This window comes from Gobius niger (assembly GCF_951799975.1).
Source record: "Gobius niger genome assembly, chromosome: 10".
NCBI lineage: Eukaryota > Metazoa > Chordata > Actinopteri > Gobiiformes > Gobiidae > Gobius > Gobius niger.
In genome coordinates this window covers 30,274,978-30,294,112 of record NC_136861.1, presented here as the reverse complement: position 1 = coordinate 30,294,112, position 19,135 = coordinate 30,274,978, and the positions used below count along the sequence as shown (strand labels likewise).

The 19,135-nt window shown below is 41.4% G+C and overlaps 2 protein-coding genes across 2 annotated transcripts; both read right to left on the bottom strand.

Annotated features, from left to right (window-relative positions):
• Positions 1–1,767: 1,767 nt before the first annotated feature.
• On the bottom strand, positions 1,768–15,158 carry arhgdia (Rho GDP dissociation inhibitor (GDI) alpha). Its single transcript, XM_079565040.1, has 6 exons — positions 15,074–15,158; positions 5,457–5,659; positions 4,539–4,622; positions 3,121–3,197; positions 2,981–3,044; positions 1,768–2,453 (listed from the first exon to the last, which is right to left on the bottom strand). The coding sequence occupies exons 2-6, from the start codon at positions 5,644–5,646 to the stop codon at positions 2,254–2,256; spliced, it is 615 nt and encodes a 204-aa protein (XP_079421166.1). The 5' UTR covers positions 5,647–5,659; positions 15,074–15,158; the 3' UTR covers positions 1,768–2,253.
• Positions 15,159–16,022: 864 nt separating this feature from the next.
• On the bottom strand, positions 16,023–19,089 carry alyref (Aly/REF export factor). Its single transcript, XM_079564036.1, has 6 exons — positions 18,733–19,089; positions 17,010–17,165; positions 16,780–16,927; positions 16,640–16,703; positions 16,380–16,569; positions 16,023–16,294 (listed from the first exon to the last, which is right to left on the bottom strand). The coding sequence occupies exons 1-6, from the start codon at positions 18,970–18,972 to the stop codon at positions 16,280–16,282; spliced, it is 813 nt and encodes a 270-aa protein (XP_079420162.1). The 5' UTR covers positions 18,973–19,089; the 3' UTR covers positions 16,023–16,279.
• Positions 19,090–19,135: the final 46 nt, after the last annotated feature.

The following is a 19,135-nucleotide window of genomic DNA, read 5'->3' as shown; positions in this document are numbered from 1 at the left end:
TAAACACACCTATTGACTTTATCTGGTTGGCACGGCAACAGTTTAAAATAGTTTGCCTTCATCTATGTCACTTCCTGTTAGTGTAAAGACTAAATTAAAGAAGGCTGGGTACAAGCTTTAGCAAAATCTTAAATATAATCGTGTTAACTATTGTTTTAGCTCAAATTGTCTTATGTGTCATAATACTTTAACATTTCACACGGTCAGCTCTTAAAGGTGCATTATGGAACTTTATATCAAAAGAAAAACTAAGTTTATGTTTTTGCCGATCAGCATATGTGACCTTGTGACCCAGCGGCTGTATGGGTGGTCAGCATGGCGCCTGTACTTTCCATCACAGTGGTCTCTAGGACGCTCAAGGATCAATTGTTTTATAGGTTTCCAGGTGAGAGCAGTAAAAATCTTCCAAGTAATTGATCCTGGAGCGGCCTAGAGACCACAGGGATGGAAAGTAAAGGTGTCATGCTGACCACTCATACAGCCGCTGGGTCATCACTTTATTTTTTTCCGCACAAAAAGTCAGGGGGCAGTAATTCAATAATGATAAAGTTAAATTGTTTCATTACCATGCCTTCTCAATATATTTACCACTTTTATTGAAAGCCAAGTAAACAAGCTGATTCATGATCATTTGATTGTTTCCGAACAAGAATAAACAAGCTCTGCCAGCATCGAGTTCACTTTTTTTTTTTCCCGGAGAGCTGCTGTAATGCATTTCTCACACCACCAGATGACGCTGTGTAGCACCATATAGGCTTCCTGGAAGTGTATTTTTGCTGGATAGTTGGTACACAATGTTCATCTATCATCATTTATCAGGGTGAGCGTTAAGCTATCCTACAAAACAAAAGAAGCTTCCTGGATCATGACATACCAGGAAATAAGTCGATCACAAATATACCATTTTGCAGCTATAGCAAATTTTGAAGGATGTGGGCGTGGCCAGGCACATTTTCTAAGCAGTGAATCCCAGCCATGTCAGTGTGATCGTGAGCTTTTGTGGCGGTGGGTGACCAATTTTGGGGCAAGAACAATGCGGTGGTGAACATGTGAGAGGGTCTTTATCGCTGCTTGCAGCTTTAACTGCTATTAAATTACCCTTAGAACACTATAAACTATAAACAGGGAAACTAAGCCCTTCTCAAGTACTCAAAAAGTATCATTTTAATGCTAATGCAAGAGTCAGGTTTGAACACTTTATTGTGAATACAGGAAAACAGTAAACGGTAGGTAACACAAGTAGCACAAAGTCAAACCCAGCCCAAGAGGCACCGGTCCAACCATGACATGGCTTTAGTTCACTTTTCCAGGAGCATATAAAAAAAAAAACACCCAACACTTATGGAGCTGGACACTGTATAAAAGTGAACTACATACACGTCTCTTGTTTTACAAATCAGACAGCATTTTCTTATAGAAGATGCTGGCACAGTCAGCAGTAGCAGCACGTGGCTGGAAGAGACCAAAGGCACAGTTATCATGGTAATATTTGTATTAACTTGATTCCTGGAGGTGGTTTAATACATGATTTAAGTCCTAATTCAACCACAAATTATTTTATACAGCACATTATTTGTATCCAATATGTAGAAAAAGTTGTTAGGCAGAAGAAATGAAGGCAGACAGCTCAGCTATTGTCTAAAAGTACGGTTTAAGGCCACGTAGCTGGTTAAAAAAACTGCAGATACCCTGTTCAGAATGGACCGGCCCGGTTTGGAGGTAATGTGTTCTTTCAGCGGACTGTAAAGAGCAATAAGTGATGACCAAACCCTGTTACAAGTCTGCTGAAAGGGTTCAAGAGCGGCTGTGTCCAACAATGATTGCCTACAGACCATACAGAGTTCACTCAACCAGTGTTACTGCTTCCTGTACAATACTTTTCTTTAAAAAGGCAGATTGTGGTAAAAATGTGGAAAATACAGTAGAAGCAGCATGGTAAGACTAAGCGCTAAAGGGCAGAAGGAATTGTTCATTAGATTCTTTTTTTTCCCCGTCTTTTTTCTTTTATACACACCACAAAATCTGGATTGCATAGATTTATTGCTCCTCCTTTATGAAACTGAGCGGTGAATTTGTGATTTGATGATTCAGATTTCTAAAAAGAGGACAACTGACTGAGGGCCTGATGGACGGAGAGAGCAAAATAAGGAGAGCAAAGGAGAGTAAATTTAACACGATCCAGAGAGGTGTTTCGTTTAGGAATGATGGAGTGGGTACAGCGATGTCATAGGAGAACATTAGAAGGACAGCAGATCAATCCTTCCAGTCCTTTTTGATGGAGAGGCACCATTCCCAGGAGAGATGGTCGTGCTTGTCGTCGTCTGTGAACTTGGACTTGACGCTGTAGCAGCCACGGGCTAACATGCCCTTGGGCGCCTCCTCCGAGGTCGTGACGAACTCGTATTCCTTGGGCCTCGGCCCATAGCTGCCGACCATGTAGTCTGACTTGTCCACTGCACAGAGGGAGGAGAGAGGGATTCAAAAACAGCATGTCGCACAGCAAGAAGGTCCTGGGTTTCTATCGGGTGCTCCGGTTTCTCTCATTAACTCAGCACTCGCACCCAAAATATTGTTTTTAAGCCCCATATTAATACCGAATGTCTTAAAGACATAACCATGTAAAGTTAAGCCTGGGGCAGACGAAATGATTCTGGTAAGTGACAAAATGAGAGACCCCACCACACTACCCGTTTATAAAGACTCGCATCACGAATAAAAGAGTCAGTTGGTCAATCGTGAGCTCAAGACCCAGGTTTACAGGACGGACACTAAACAGATAATAAGCTAGAATGAAAAACAATCAATTTCGCTTAATGGCTCTGACCTACAGAAAATGGTCCCACTGGTCTATTCTGAAAACACGAAATATCAATGCAACTAAATATAACTTTTTGAGAACTTTTTCTATAAATTAGCATCACATTCAAAAAATCACATCAAATTTTCTCTTTTGATTTAAAGCGTGTTTAAATAAAATCACCTTTCACTCCTTTCCTGAATGACGTCTGGATGTACTTGAGTCCAGACACGATATCCCTGTTCACCTGAAACAAAAACAGTCAGAGTGACGTGTCGACAAACTCACACATAAAATGCATTGCGGGTCATTCTTTAGCTCACCTTGAAAGTGATTTTCACCTTGTATTCTACACCTTCTTTCAAAACAAATGGAGTCTTCTTAAAGTTCTCCAAATCTCCTGAAAATTCACATGAAAGTGTTGAGTCAAAGGTGATGCAGCAACAGTTGTGTTCACAAAGTCTGCCTGGACAGTCTCAGCAGGACAAGAACTCAGGAAATGCTTCATTACGGAGCCTGCAGAGACATCGTGTCGGTCCTAATTGTCAGAAAAGATGCAGGAGTTCTCCCGCTCATCTCTGTTGCTCAAAGAGAGAGAATCGCATGTTATAGTGCCTCTATGGGAGTCTCCTATCCATGCTTAGCTTCTGAGATACCTATGAACTAGGTTGACCAATATATTGGCCCGGCCAATGGATTAGCATTTGGATCTGAGGAAAATGTCAGGAAACAATCTATGAAGAAACAACCGTTACAACTCTTTGTTTCATAACAAAAAGTTGGTAGGGTTTCATGGAAGGGTTGGAACTATGGTTTATATTGAAGAACATCCTGTACTCTTTGTAATTGCCTGGAGTAAACGGCTAAATGTCTGCAGGCTAGCGCCACATAATTAACCTATAAAGCACTGATATTTAGATTGAACTACTGCAAAAAGACAATTTGATATTATACAGCTAAAGTTAAATAAAAATCAACATCTAGCAATGACTGTAGATTCATTGGCAATGGTCGATTTTACAATATCGACTATTGGCTGACGATATATTTTGAGGGATTTATTGAAGCTGCAGTGCCCACTGCCCTGGGAAGAGCAGTGCACATTATCTTTTTGGCTAGAGTTCACATGTATCTCTTATGCTTTTGTTTGATTTTCACTGACACTGATTCAAATTGTCTATAAGAGGATGACTGTAAACAAGGATAAAGTTCGATCTTCAAGTACTTGCAACAAATTAAGGTTAAAATGAGATTTTCAGACAGACATGAAGTTGTAGATGCTGTTACCAGTTAGCCACGTTTAGCCACGTTTAGCCACTGGCGATAAAAAGCAAGGAGCTTCGCAGAGAAGCAAGATTTTTGGGCACAAATTGTTTTTGTTCCATGGATTAAGTAAGGACCAAGTCTTGGCATTGATAATTCCTCCTAAATATAATCCAACGTTGAACAATATCTACACCAGTGCATATACCAGTAAGGATAAGCTTAATTTAAGGTTTGTGCACAAAGCATGAAGGCCCTCTGCCCCCAATACAGGAGCAAACACATTTCAAAACTTGCACATCGCTGATATTCAGCCTTGGAAAAACCTTTATCGGTCGACCTCGAATGTGTCTTTTGGCTTATGTAGCATAAATAACAGCTCTGTAACAATAGAAATTATGGAAGGAACGTGAATTTGAAGTTATGTTAAAAGATATGTAGGCGGAGACTATTGAATAATTGTTTAAAAACTCCTCACCTGTAAGGTCGAGAACCAGGGGACCGGGCGCAGACTCGCATAACAAGGTCATCTTGGTCACCTGGACGTTTGGAATACTTGGATCTGAGAAAAATGGCAGGAAACAATTAATGAAAAAACGATGGTTTATGCTGAAGAACATCTCGTCACTTCCTGAAGCAAATGGCTAAATGTCAGTACAATTCACCTATACAGTGTTGATATTGAGGTTTAACTACTTCAATAAGCCAACCGCAAAAGGCTGAGTTTCTTTTACAGGCTTGTGCCTTCGTTAGAGAAGGGGTCGAGGTCAAGGCAATTTTGGGAAAGCGAGTGTGAAGTCATGGCAGAACTTGGTTGGAAGAAAGAAAGATGTTCCGTGCACAGCGGCCAGTGTCAGTGGACTTAGTTTTATTGCCATCTAAGCACCCGAGTTAAACTGCAGAGGCTATATCTCTCTACCTCTGGTTCCCCAATGTTCTCTGGCTAAGCCAAAAAATGAACAGGGTCTCATAATGTGTTTGCTGAGCGCAAACCACAGACTAAATTAGATCAATGAAAATGTGGACTGGATTGGGCAGGCCAAGTACAGTGGGAGGAGCTTACAGGAGTAAGAACACTGTTTGGAATTTCTCACATTTCTGCCTGATTGTCAAAATCACAGGAATGATTAAACCGTGTCTGCTTTTTTTAATGTTTGGGTGGGATTAGTTATTGAAATCTTATGAATTCAATAAAAAAAATCAGACCACATTTTATGACTGATTTAGGCAGAAATGTGTAACTTACGGTGTACTTACTTTTTCCTAACACTGTATGTCAAAAAGCACTGACTTCTAAGGGGGACGCCGATGGCAGGCGGCCCCGCTCTATCAAATGATGGTACAGGAAAACACTGTCAAATATGCATTTCATGTATGACTTTACACTCGAACATACCGGCGGCCACAGTCGTATTGCCCAGCAGCGCCTCCTTGTATTTACGCAGGCTCTCATCATCCTTGTCCAGCTCCTGGATCTCCTGTAGGGACTTTTGGGCCGGAGGCTTGTAATTCACACTTGCAGTACTTTCTTCATTTGCAGCAGCAATCGCTGCCAGCTGCTCTTCTGTGGGCTCTTGCTCAGCCATTGTACTGCTAGTCCTAAAGAGGCCACAGAAGGAAAAAAAACAATATTTTTAAAAACTAATTTACTTTGAGTTTCTCTCTGAAATATTTTTGCACAATAAGTAAATGACATCTAAATACAAAATAATGAATGAGGACTATAATAATGCAGATTTTTTTTTATTAACACTAAGCCCCATGGGTGCCTAATATTGATGCAAAAAAAACTTAATATGAACAGACTAAGAATAACAAGATCCATGAACACAGTGGTCCGTTCCCCCAGTAGTGTCATTCTCCTTGAGTACACTGCAAAAACAGACATTTCTGCATTTTTTAAAGAATTGCTTTCATGGGTTGTAACAAAAAAAACAATCTTATTAATGACCTTTGTGCTAACAGGAACCACGAAGGTAATAAAAAAGGATGGATGGACCATTTTGAAACAGTGTATTACTATTTTATCCAATTGCATCAGGACAAAGTTAATTAATGTTGCAGCTTCACACATACAGTCGTGGAGTAAAATTAAGATTTGTTAGTTTATTTGTACCGGGCGCACCAAGCACAGCAAGCAGCTAATCCCTGTGGAGTGCAGTCGTGCCTAATCCAATCCAGAGCTAACCATGAAACCATTATTTGTCTTAATGCACTTATGGCACAGGACCAAACAGGACAATGTCTGCTGCTGGATTGAGGAAACACGGATTTCAGAGCGAATACCTTTGGGACTAAAACAATAATAGTAACAATGTTTTTATGATGTGGAAAAACTACACCGTTGTGTTCAGCCTGTAACAAGATCCAAATCACATTAGTACAGCTGCATTCATATTATGAACCCCATACGTATTGAAATATTACCAAGTGTACTTACTTAGTGTACTAGGTGCTATGTGGCTACGCTAGCTCTGCTAACCAAGTTGTGAGCGCTAGTACTTTCGTCCTAATGGATTTCTGATCAAGCTTAGACCTGTTTGAATTACCATATTTTCTATTAGGGCTGCTCGATTATTGAAAAAATAATAATATTCAAACGATTATTTGTTGCCTTTGAAAAAAAAGTCTATCTTTATTTTATTTATGTATTAATCAAAACACTACACTACACTTTGTTTTCTGGACAGTTATAAAAGTACAAATGATTTCAAGCACGCCTTGATTAAAGAGAGGTCCCTGCCTCACACCTGCCCCCTGCTGGCCAGCCCTCACACTTGCCCCCTGCTGCCCAGCCCTCACACCTGCCCCCTGCTGCCCAGCCCTCACACCTGCCCCCTGCTGGCCAGCCCTCACACCTGCCCCCTGCTGGCCAGCCCTCACACCTGCCCCCTGCTGCCCAGCCCTCACACCTAAGCAAGTAAACTGAGCAGTGTGGCCTGATGACATCATCATACAGCACCGTTTGTTTTTATGTCAGACAAAAGCATGAGCCATGGCACGTGAAAAACAAACGGAAAATAATCACAGCGACCTGAAATAAAGCAAAGCCGGCTTTGCAAAAAAAAAAAAAAAAGGCCAAAGGGAAAAAAAAAATGAAAAAAATAAATAAAATAAAAATAAAATATTTAAAAAAATAAAAATTATAATCGATATTTTGCGATTATGCTAATTTTGTAATCGTTTACTGTTGTAATTGAAATCTTAATCAAATTTTGATTAATTGCACAGCCCTATTTTCTATCTTAAGGTAAACATGTAATTAAAAATGTAATGAAAAATAAGTGACTTAAAATTACAGACTTGGCTTTTAGTTCATATTTGTGGCACCATTTTAATCCAGTTGATGCTAGCTGTTAGCTTCAAGACAAACTTATAAATCTCCTCAACTAAAGGATTTACGCCGTACACATTGTTAACGCGGAGTATGTGATCATGGGAACTGACGGTCCTCTATGGAATATTTAGAAAATATGATTATTCAAGCAAGTCTAAGCTAGCTAACATCAGGTTAGCGGAAGAAGCGAACATTCCAGCTTTTGACTTTGGACGTCCAAAGGCAAAAGTAAGTGTAGCACCTCATTTGAAAGCTATGGCCCACAAAACTGATCTCTTTTTAGCGTTGTTTCGCAGTTGTTTTGTCGTGTCGTGCTTTTTTGTTGTGGTTTTGTCCCGTTTTTGTATTATTTTTGCTATTCTGGCATGTTTCTGTTGCCCTTTTGTTTCTTCTTTGTCGCTTTTTTTGGTAACTTATTTGTTTTTGCCGCTTTGTTGTCACTCATTTGTTGCATTTTCATCCTTGCTTTCGCCGCTATTTTGATGATTTTGCTTTTGGATTTGTGTAAAGCCAAACTGGAGAAAATGTGCTCGGTTCAGGTGGGGGTTAAGAGGTTAAAGTCAATGTTATTACAGTGCTCAAAGTTTAAGTTTAAGTGGAAATATAAAAACAATTATAGTCAAGAAAAAAGTCTTAAAGTCAAATGTGAGCTATATTTAGGGTGACTATGGAAAAGCTGTAGAAATATTAATGATAATAATAATGATACAATATATATCTTTGGACGAAACTATAAACAAAGCCCTTCACAAATCAGTACTGAACTAAATTGTTCATTCAGTATAAAAGCAATCGCAATGTTGCCGAGTCCGTGGGCTGTGTTAGGCAGTATAATAGATCCATGAGAGACAAAACCAAAGCTCACAAACAGGGCATTGCTTCCCTTGCGCTGTAACAGATCGCTAATTTCATAAAAACGGTCTCAGAGGCCTGGACCATTCACCAGAACATCCGGTGAAAATCAGGGGGGAGAAAACAGTGACAGCGATCGCTCTCTGGTTCTATAGTGGAAACACAAGGAGCGCACGCCTTCTCCTCTCATCCGCTTTGCAACGATCCAGGCGAGAAAATGGGAAAATGCTGTGAGGTGCGGCATCTTTCGCACGTCAGAAACTTGACTCTGTGGCCATCTGAAAGTGTTCAACACAAGCACCGGGTCTAGAAAGGAAACACCTGCATGAAGCCACGTGAGGGTCGACTCAGCTGATTGAAAGCTACGACAGTTTGCTCTCACAAAAGATGACGTTTAGCATACTTTTTTCAGAAATAGTGTGTCAAATTATTGTTTTATAGTGTGAAATACTGAAAATATACAATCAATTTATGGTGCCTGTTGCTCATACATGGAAAAGTATTGTAAAAGTGTTTATTCAAATGGCCACACAGCAGCAAAGGCTTAAAGTAGCCAGCTGTGGCAGTAAAAGTAAGTAATAAATGTGTCCAAAAAGGAATGAAAATACCTCACTTTATTGTTTAGGCTGAAAGAATTAGTTGAAGGCCAAACTAATTCCTACCTTTCCAAGCGTATTTGTAACAGTTATGTGCATGTAAATTATATCACGTCTACAGCAGTTCTGCAGTTTACACCAGTATAACCGTGCACGATGTGTGGCCCACGCTTGGTTTAGAAGTTTGTTTCACAATTTTCAGTCATTATAGTTGAATCAATAAAAATGCTTTATAATTAGTCCACTCACCATAAATATCTTATTTTACAATTTACTCAAGGTGGAAGAAAACCTTTTTATTTCCAATACTTGAAAAAAAATGAAAGGGTTACGTGATATTGATTTAATAATTTAAAAAATAACGGTTTTAAATTAGGGGTATAAGAATTTATCAAAAATCGATTTAAAATGGATTTAAACTGCTTAAAATGTGAATCGATAATCGTTGTTAAAAACAGCATTATGTATTTTTTTTTGTAGTGTAACGTTATCTTAAAGCAGTACTAAGTAACTCTTCCCCCTAGAGGCCATAAGCGCAACTGCAGGTGTCGTAGCAAGTTACGATTTTTTTAACTTATTAATTGTCTTGGAGAGTAAATACGACGCTGACAGGAAAGGCGAAGGGAGAGAGGGTTACTGTGCATCCAATTATACAATGGAAATATTTTTTTCACTCAAACTTTGCTGTAAATACTGTTTAAAGTGACGTTAGCCCGCAGTTAGCTTTGCCCGTTAGCCTGTTAGCTTCTTCTTCGTGATTCCATTAGTGTGTATTGCTTTCTCCGCACCGGGGGCAGTCAAGTTGCAAACATGGTTTTCTGTCCAGAGACACCAGGGGGAGGTGAGAGACCCTCCAATCATCCCATAAACACTTGTATTTCCCCCACAGGGACTACGGAAAGGATTTATTAAGGTAAACACGTTACTTAGTACTGCTTTAACAGTTAGTTTGTTACAGGGACAAAAATGCTGATGTCAAAATGAAAGACACATTTTGGTTATAAAATAATTCATATTCAATTTGTGAACAAAAATAAAAAATTGAAATCAGGAAGTTAAAATCAAATAAGGGCTGCAGTTCATCGTTACATCCCTATTTTAAATTCCTGTTGCAATAACCAAAAACAGTTCAATGGCAGCACAAGACCCCAAAAATAAAAAAGAAGCCGAGATTTGACCACACGAGCGCCGCAGAACAGAAGTATTTGCTGCACTTACCCTCCCACAGCCTTCGGGTCCAAAGGCCACAGTGGGTCAACACAAAGCACACCCATGTCTGGGGTTAGGACAAAGCTATGCCATACCTTTTCCAACTGCTGCATTACGAACTCACGAAATGTCACATACCAGTAGTTATCAGCGCACTAAACTGGTTGGTCGGTGTTTTGGAGCCAAGCCCTTGTGTTGCATTGTGTCGACCATATACAGTACAGAGGGGGGGGGAACTGAGCTCATGCAAAACAAGCAGCAACTCTGTTACTGTACGTTAAACCGAGAGGAGTCTGAGACGACGTTGAGTGGCAGGAACAGGAAGTGGGGCAGCACAACATGCCGCCAAACTACTGCTTCGCAATATCGGGTGACGCAATATCCAAATCAAGAAGCCTCAAAATATCACAACCCGACATGATTGTGTGTTTTGATTTGGCACAATTATATTTGAGAAAAGAAGATTTTTGTTTATTTTTGATGGACCGTCTTGAAACAATTTAGTAAAAATATTGCAGTAATATTGTTGAAATATTCAATATTACAACGATTTATTTTTCATATTGTGAGGAAATATTGCATTTCTGAATTTAAACCAGAGGAGAGCTTTTCAGATATTGACGACTGGACCGGGTTGATATGACATAGTCCAGTCCATGATGTGGTTGTTCCAGATATTTAGTAATAATGTCAAACACATCGTTATCACCGTCTTACACTCGGTTGGTTAGGAATACAATACTGATCGAAAACAGCGGAAACTAAGTATCTAGTAGCCTCACTTCCTGGTTGCCTGAGGAATCAAAGATGAGAGGATTTAGCTCTGCAAGAGATGGAGAACAAAGCATTTCCTGGACCCATAGAGATAAAGAGAAGAGCTGGCCAGTTATTCATTAAACGTCATTCATGGTAATGGTGATGAAAATGTGAAATGAACATTGCAGCTCAATCTCCTCCTACAAAGCCTGTTCTTTAAAAAGGGCAAAAAGGCGGGAAAACGTCTGCGAGCCTCCACAGAGCTCCAGAGCCTGTCCAGATTTAGGCTTAATCTTTTTATTGCCAATATACAAAAAACAGAGACATTGTGACACTGTTTTTTTTTTTTCTTTTTCACCTTCAGGTCAAATTCGGTCCACCACCCTGACATCACCTCCTTCCACATTCCTGTAACGTGATGGCCAGACAAAAGGGCAACCCATTGTTTGGTCCTGGGACACAACACTGAGCTGATGAACTGAGACAAACCACAGACGATCTGCTGCGGGGAACCTCCGCATGACTGTTTACCTGCAAAAGGATAATCCCCATGTTTGACTGGGATATAGGAACCGCACTACAATAACACGCCCTGTGATTAGCACTAGGCCTTAGCAAAATCAAGATTAGGGAAAGTGGGATTAGGGATAATGCAGGCATCCCGTGACAGTGGCGCCTCTCCAGGATCATTCGTGTCATGAAGCCAAATGATCAGGCAGTTCAGGGGCACTGGGACGATCTGAAAGATGACACAGCGACTGGAGAGGATCAGCATCTACTGTGGGGATGGAGTTTGAGGAATAAGATAAAAAAAAAAAACACAAAGTTGACACATTGAGTCTGATCAATTGGGGGAGGGGATCATGCCCTTAGTTTGTTCCATATCACCCAAACCTAACCGGGGGCTCAATTCAATAACAGGGCACAGTGGCTGACCAGCTATGCCCCAAGTACTGACAATTTAAAGCAGTACTAAGTAACGTGTTTACCTTAATAAATCCTTCCCGTAGTCCCTGTGGGGGTGATACAAGTGTTTATGGGATGATTGGAGGGTCTTTCATCTCCCCCTGGTGTCTCTGGACAGAAAACCATGTTTGCAACTTGACTGCCACCGGTGAGGAGAAAGCAATACACACTAATGGAATCACGAAGAAGAAGCTAACATGCTAACGGGCAAAGCTAACTGCGGGCTAACGTCACTTTAAACAGTATTTACAGCCAAGTTTGAGTGAAAAAAAATATTTCCATTGTATAATTGGATGCACAGTAACCCTCTCTGCCTTCGCCTTTGCTGTCAGCGTAGTATTTACTCTCCAAGACAATTAATATGTTAAAAAATCGTAACTTGCTACTACACCTGCAGTTGCGCTTATGGCCTCTAGGGGGAAGAGTTACTTAGCACTGCTTTAACAGACTGCTATATTATAAGATTTATCTGAAACTTTATAAATGAAAAGATTTTCAAAGCATTTAAGTCTATTTAAGTTTTTTTTTTAAAATATTCACACTATGGTTACTAGTGCCTGAATAGCCAGCGTCAAGCCTTTCAAACGGACTCATGTTTTAACTTTTCTAATGAAATTAAAAGATCTACTTCCAGAATCCAGTGGTAAAGAGGACAGCCGAGCTCCAATGTCAAGGCAATCCCTTACAGGAGAAGTGGTTTAATGTTTAATGTGGATGAATTATAAACTAACAGCAAGGAACATTTCCTTCAGAAATATAACAAGTGCCTTCAATGCAATTATGCACCCAAAAAAAAAACATTATTCTTTAACAAAAAACTGATTTCAAAATGTGCACAAGAAAAGAAGTCTAAATGGGAAGTTGCGTTAACGAGATCACAATGTTACACACGCAGCCGACCATTTCCCGTTAACAAGGAAGAAGTAGATGGTAACAGCCTCCTGCGACTGAAGCAAAAAAGCAAAGCAACAGCTACACAATGCTGCGCAATTGAACTAAATAAAAGCAAAAAGCAATGAGCAATGGAAGTCTATCCAGTCTAATCAATAAATCCAAAAATGCAATGCAGTACGTTGCTATAGGAGTCTCGCTCCTCGGCCTCTTATGCATTTTGCAAACTTCCTCTTTTCTGAGAGCGCTCGGTGATTCACATCCTTTAGCGTGCACAAACCGCAATATCTCGAGACTTCGACCTTCAACTTTTTCGAACTACTTCTAAGCAGCCTTCGCACATTTTTGGCATGCTGTTACAAAGAAGCAGAGGATGGCTGGAATAGCTTGGAACAAGACGTGACAGGTCCCGCTAAATGGGGAAAAATGCACAAGAGAGAGGGGGGAAGTTGCCATAAAAGATCAGTTGACGCAACACAGGGGAAGTAACAACGAAAAGGGACTAAAGAAAATCGGCTAGTTCTCAAAAAGTCTTAAAAATACAATCTCAGGAGCCAAAACAAGGCTCAAATGAAACTGAATGATATATAAAATGTAACTTTTGCACATTTCTAGCTTTCTTTCATCATGTTGCAGGCAAAAAAGTGTGTAATGGAAGACTACGGGATTTTGCAAAGGGGCGTCTTCAGATAGCGTTCTACCGTAGTACTTGTGATATTGCGTAGCCCCTTCTCCACTGGTCAATGAGTGGGACTATTGTTAACGACGCCGACTAAGGCCGTGTTTGAGAGAGTGGACCCCGGAAGATTAAGAAAACAAGGCTCTGGCCCAGGAAGATGTAGAACAAATAGGAAGCTTTAAAAATAGCGGGTGAGAAACCTGGCTCTGCTGCTGCAGGAAGCCCACAGTGAATGATGCCATCTAAAAAGGTTCGGACATTGTCTCGAGGTGGCCTCCCCGAGCAACCGCCAGCTGTGCACTATAGGCTGAAGAGAAGCACTGATGCACAATACACGTAATCCACAATGGGCTTCATGAGACACAAAGACAGCCGACTATGCCTTTAGCGTACACAGGCCTGTATATTTCCTGTAGATTAGTCGTCTTACAGTCGTCAATTGGGCTGCACAATATATCGCCAAATTACTATCACATTATTAGATGACGTCCATCTCATAAAACCACAAGATATCACAAAACACTGAGGTCTTCTATCAGACTGATTTTACCCGCCTTAACCAAGCACATTTTCTCGAAATGAGGCGTTACACTGGCCTATAGGCTGTAAGCTCCCAGGTCAAGAAGCTTTTAGATTTGGATAAAGCGGAATTGGAGAAAGTAGGGGCAAGGGTTTTGATAACTTTTACATTTAGTTCCATTTCAGTGTTGCTTGTAATGTATTGGACCATGCTTTGTGTTGAAGCGGTTAAGTAAATATATTGCTGGTTTTGCTGTATAGCTGACACATGATTCGCCATCAGTGAATATGGCCATCTCCAGCAGCGGCCGCTAATCACGTGTCTAAAAAAGACCGATTACCGTTAATCGTAATCGTTATGTTCAAAACAGTTATATCGCATTCTTTCCCTGATATCAAGCAGCCCTGGCTACATAATTACATTCTTAAGAGGAACCAAAAAAAAAAAAACATATAAAATCCTATTAAAAGATAGAAGAAAAAAAGAGCGCTAGAGACTCTGCCCAAACCACTGCTCAAGGCAACAAGGAAATGAACTCGCCCGCGGATTTTTTTTAATTTATGGTTTACCGTAAACGCAAATGTTGTACAATTATAGCAGATAACGCAAAGCCTTTGCACCTGACCTGCCCTCACAGTGATGAGTGTGTGGGGCAATGCAGCAGAAACACCTTCATAAAGACCAAAATGGAGGCAAGTTTAGGTGTGCCATGAAGATAAATTGAAAAGTTGTCACACAGGAAGTGGCAGTAAAATGTGGTCAGAAAACTCTCGGGTTAAACTTTGCACGAGCAACTGATCCACAGAAAACAGACGTTTTAGAACATCGTCATTGTGCGAATGGGTGAAAGTAATTACGGCTAAAGTAACGGATTAATGCGCCTGACGCCGGGACAGAGCGGCCAGATCACGTTCAACACCCGGAAATAAGTGCTGCCTGTCACGGCTGTCTTCAAAACCCTACATTTGGCAAGAAATAAACGCATGTATTTACGTAGAGCACCGTGCAATGGGAGATGAAGAAACAAATCCCGAGAAGATCCCTTTTTGAACAGAGATCTAGAAGTTTTCCTGGAACATGCTCCCTATGTCACAAAGTTCAGATCTGGCGTGAAAGTTTCAAAACACAACATAGTGATCAAATATGCAACACGAAGACACAACAACGCAAGGATTTAGGACTCAGGGAGCTGATCACCAAGTCTTACCGTAGAACCGGAGAAAAGCTGAAACAATCTTCTGTGAGCGCGGAGTGAAGGCTGCGCGAGGCGGAGGGTCTGAAGGAACAGGAAGCTGCTGCGGACAATACCGGAAATCAATCCTGCACAACTTCAAAATATGAGTTTATAAGCGTAGTGGCCCAAATAATGACTTCCTCTTGTCATGTGCTGTTCATGAATTTGATTTGAACACACTAGTCAAATCAAACTCTTTTAAAATGACAAAAAATGTTCACGTGACCCGACACCTTCAACGAAGAAGCGGCACGTTTTCAACCTAAAGTTTTGTTATGACGTGGGCGGAAATGGTTGTGAAAACGCAATCACACTAATGTCATGGAAAGTACAATATTCGACGGCAACTGGTTGGATCCTTCAAATGCCAAAGAGAACTTAAAAAAATAAAAAGCCACACGGGATAAGCTACATTCATACAGAGCATCATGACAGACACCGCCCTCTAGCGGCAGATACACTGAACTGCTCGGATGACAAATCCTTTGAACTACAGTTTAGGGTTCCTGCAAGTTTTGAAATGGTCTTATTGTAAAATGTAAAAACCTACACAAGACCTGCAAAGTACATATACATATTTAGAACAAAAAAATATATATAAATGGTTCCAAAATAGCTAAACCTACCCAATTTCAATTAAGGTTTACCTCCAGAATATTTTAAGGTGGTGTTCAGTTTAAATTCACATGGATATAAGCGCTGAAAACTTTAAACACCAAGTACCACATCATGGACGATCAAACTATCAAGGCAACACATCATCCAAATTAGACAATGAAAACTAGTTGCAAGTCTAAACCCAAAATGAACACCAAACCCAATAACTAAAGCATTTATTAACGAGTGCCAAGCAAAATTTACTTGGCGTAAACCAATACTAATTACGTTTTAAAGTTGCACTGAATATAAAAACAGACACAAATTTGGCAATTTAGCAGGTTTTATTACAAGTCTTTCACTACAGGGTAGAGGATGAACAGAGCATTCCCAGTCTCACATTACCTACAGCCAAAACGATGTGGAAAACAAAAACAAAATACTGGTAAAAAACACTTTGGAGCATTTAAAAGAGGTCGGAACATATGCAATCACACCAGACAACCATGTGTAAAATATTCTGCACATTTTTAATAAGTGCCCTTTCGTGCAGACAAAGGACAAAATCGGGAGAAGCGTCATTTAAGTTGTGTCCATCTGCAAATGAAAAGACAAGAGTTAGGCTGGGTTTAATTGCTACATTCATCATAAACTAATGCATAAAAGCACAATATGAACTTACCCTGGCATTGTAGGCGTCTAGCTGAGCGTCAAGTTCTTCTGCGGACAACGGTTGCCTGTTGGCGCCACCGCGTCCACCTCTACCCCGCCCTCGGGCACCACCTGCTCCTCTGCCTCCTCGTCTGTTCTGCATCCCACCGAATCCGCCACGACTTTTGTTCATGCCGCCACCTCCTCCTCCTCCTCCTCTACTGACCCTAGAAAGAGGACGCCTATTAATATCAACAGTGCGTCAGTAGAACACAAAATAAATCAACTTACCCTTGCATGGGTCGCCTCTGTGTGTCGATTTGTGATGTGACTAGCTGAATGTTCATGGGCCGTCCTGTGAAAAGGAAAGCGTGTGCGTTAGAAAGCAAGACCAACTGGACATTCATTATTACTATTCAAGCAATGTTTACCGTCGAGGGGGATTCCGTTGTACTGTTTCATTGCCTTCAGAGCGTCTGCCCTCCTTTCAAAGTGAACATCAGCAGTGCCCAAGCTTCTTCCGGAACGGTCGTAGTGAACTGCAGCCTTCTTCAACGTTCCAAACTCTGCAAAAAGTTCCTACAGGACATAAAATGGAGTGGATCAGGGCATCTATTCCATCAGGAGGCAAGGTAACTTTTCTCATCATAATGTATAATACCTGAATGTCAGCGTCCGAGACCCCAAAGTCGAGGTTGGAGACGAGCAACTTCCCTCCCGTTTCAACACCAGCGCCGCCTCCTCCAGCTGCCCCATTGAATCCGCCAAAGCTGTTGTCGAACATATCGTGCTGCCACTTGTCTGGGATCTGTTTGGGCTGCAACAGACGAAAGAACGCACCTGCTGACTTCAGGATCCCCTGGTCCCTGTCATTCACAGAGTCCATACGGCTGGGTGTAGGGGCAAGCAGGGGCTCCACATCCAACAGGACCAGGGTGCTCACTCAGATCCCAAAGAGGCCCCCACAATGCTTCCCACCCACCCCTTAACAAGCAAGTCTAACCAGTACAGACAGGGGGAACATATGAGACATACAACACTACAAGGGAAGGCTTTAGGGCTGCACAATATATTGCAAGATCACTGAGGTCATGGTCGAGCCAACTTAAAGTTATACATTATGCACACACAACAATGGTTCAGTTCTGGTCAAATATTACTGACATTATAGTCTTTCTCGGATACTAATGTCATCTTTGTATAGTTTTATAATGATGCAAATGGCTGAAAAACAAAGTCTACAATTTTGGGCCCAAATGTGACAGAACGTACGGTGTACTAGCAAATAAATGGCAGCAAAATATCTCAATATTATACAGTAATAGATTATAGCATTTCCCCTCCTTATATCGTGCAGCCCTACAATGTCTTTGGTACATACATTACAAGTATCAATGATAGTTCATTTTGATAAAAACCTAAGGCTAATTAATACCCATATCCACACTTCACTAACACCCACAAACTGTCCCACCCAGCTAAATAGCATTCCCCACTGTACTCTTGCCATCTGCGCCTCCAAAGGCCCTCCAGAACAGATCCTCAGGTACACGGTGGTCCCATCTGATCTGCGTCGCCTCCAGCGGTGCACTGGATCTTTCTCCACGACCACAGTTCGTTCCAAAGCCAAAAAAAAACAGGCCTCGATGGTGAATTGTCCATAATGCAGAGGAAGATGTGGGGGAAACTAGTGCACTGCGAGCTATGGCCGATACGTGGATTATCTCAGCGTCCATTTTGAAAAACACGCCATTTTGGTTGGCCCTTTGTTACTTAGCTGAGGTGCTCAGCACATATGTAGGTGAAACAATGGCCTTATGTGGAAGCTATTTAGGAGTTGAAGTCCACTTATCCATCCTTCCGTGAAACTCGACGTGAAAAGCCAAAGAAGTGTTGTAATACACCAGGCACTCCCGAACAAAAGGCCGCCTGATTTACATGGGTAAAAACTCTTTCAAGACCAACAAAAAGCACGTGGTTGTTGAAGCAGCCTCGCAACCAAGTAGACTGGGGTAAAAAAAAAAATCACTATCATTCATTGCAGGCTATCTTTAATTCAAGTGCTGGGTTCAAAATGGCGCTGTGAAGGCCTTCTCGATCCAACGTTAGCTATCGTAGTTAGCCACATGGCTAGCACATTCGCCTTCTTCCAAGGCCCCGCTCACTCGACGTTGCTTGTGGTGAATTTCAAACAAATTTGTTATTGCTTAAACGCAATTTATAGTAGCCCCAAGTGGATTTTGGGCAGTTAGTTACACATTTGCGTAACCAGCAAGCTGGTTACAGGTTAGCTAGCACGCTTACTGGAGAACAGAAGGATGTCACCCAGGCATTGAGGTTTGCCTAAGGTTTCCATAATCTGCCCATTCCTTTAATTTCCATACCCTGCTATAAGGTGTTGGTCTGCCCCTGGCGCGGTTGAAATTCGGTCGGTTCCTCATGGGGCCGGATCCACCGCCTCGGCCTCCAAATCCTCCTCCTCCTCCGCCGCCTCCAAGGCGCCCAGTGCCGCGACCGCCACCGGAGCCTCCGCGGCCACGGCCTCTTCCGCCACGGCCTCCACCTCTTTGCTGCCTGTTCTGCTTGATAATGTCGTCTAAAGACATATCCATCTTATCAGCCATTATTGCTGCCCAAGCACGCTAAACTGCGAACTAACTTGAAGAATTAATCTAATCACAATTTGTCCCTTTCCACGACCTGAGACTCGACGCTCTGCAATCCTACGACACAAACAAAAAGGCGTACCGGCTTTATATACTGGTACGTTACGTCATACGGTCACGC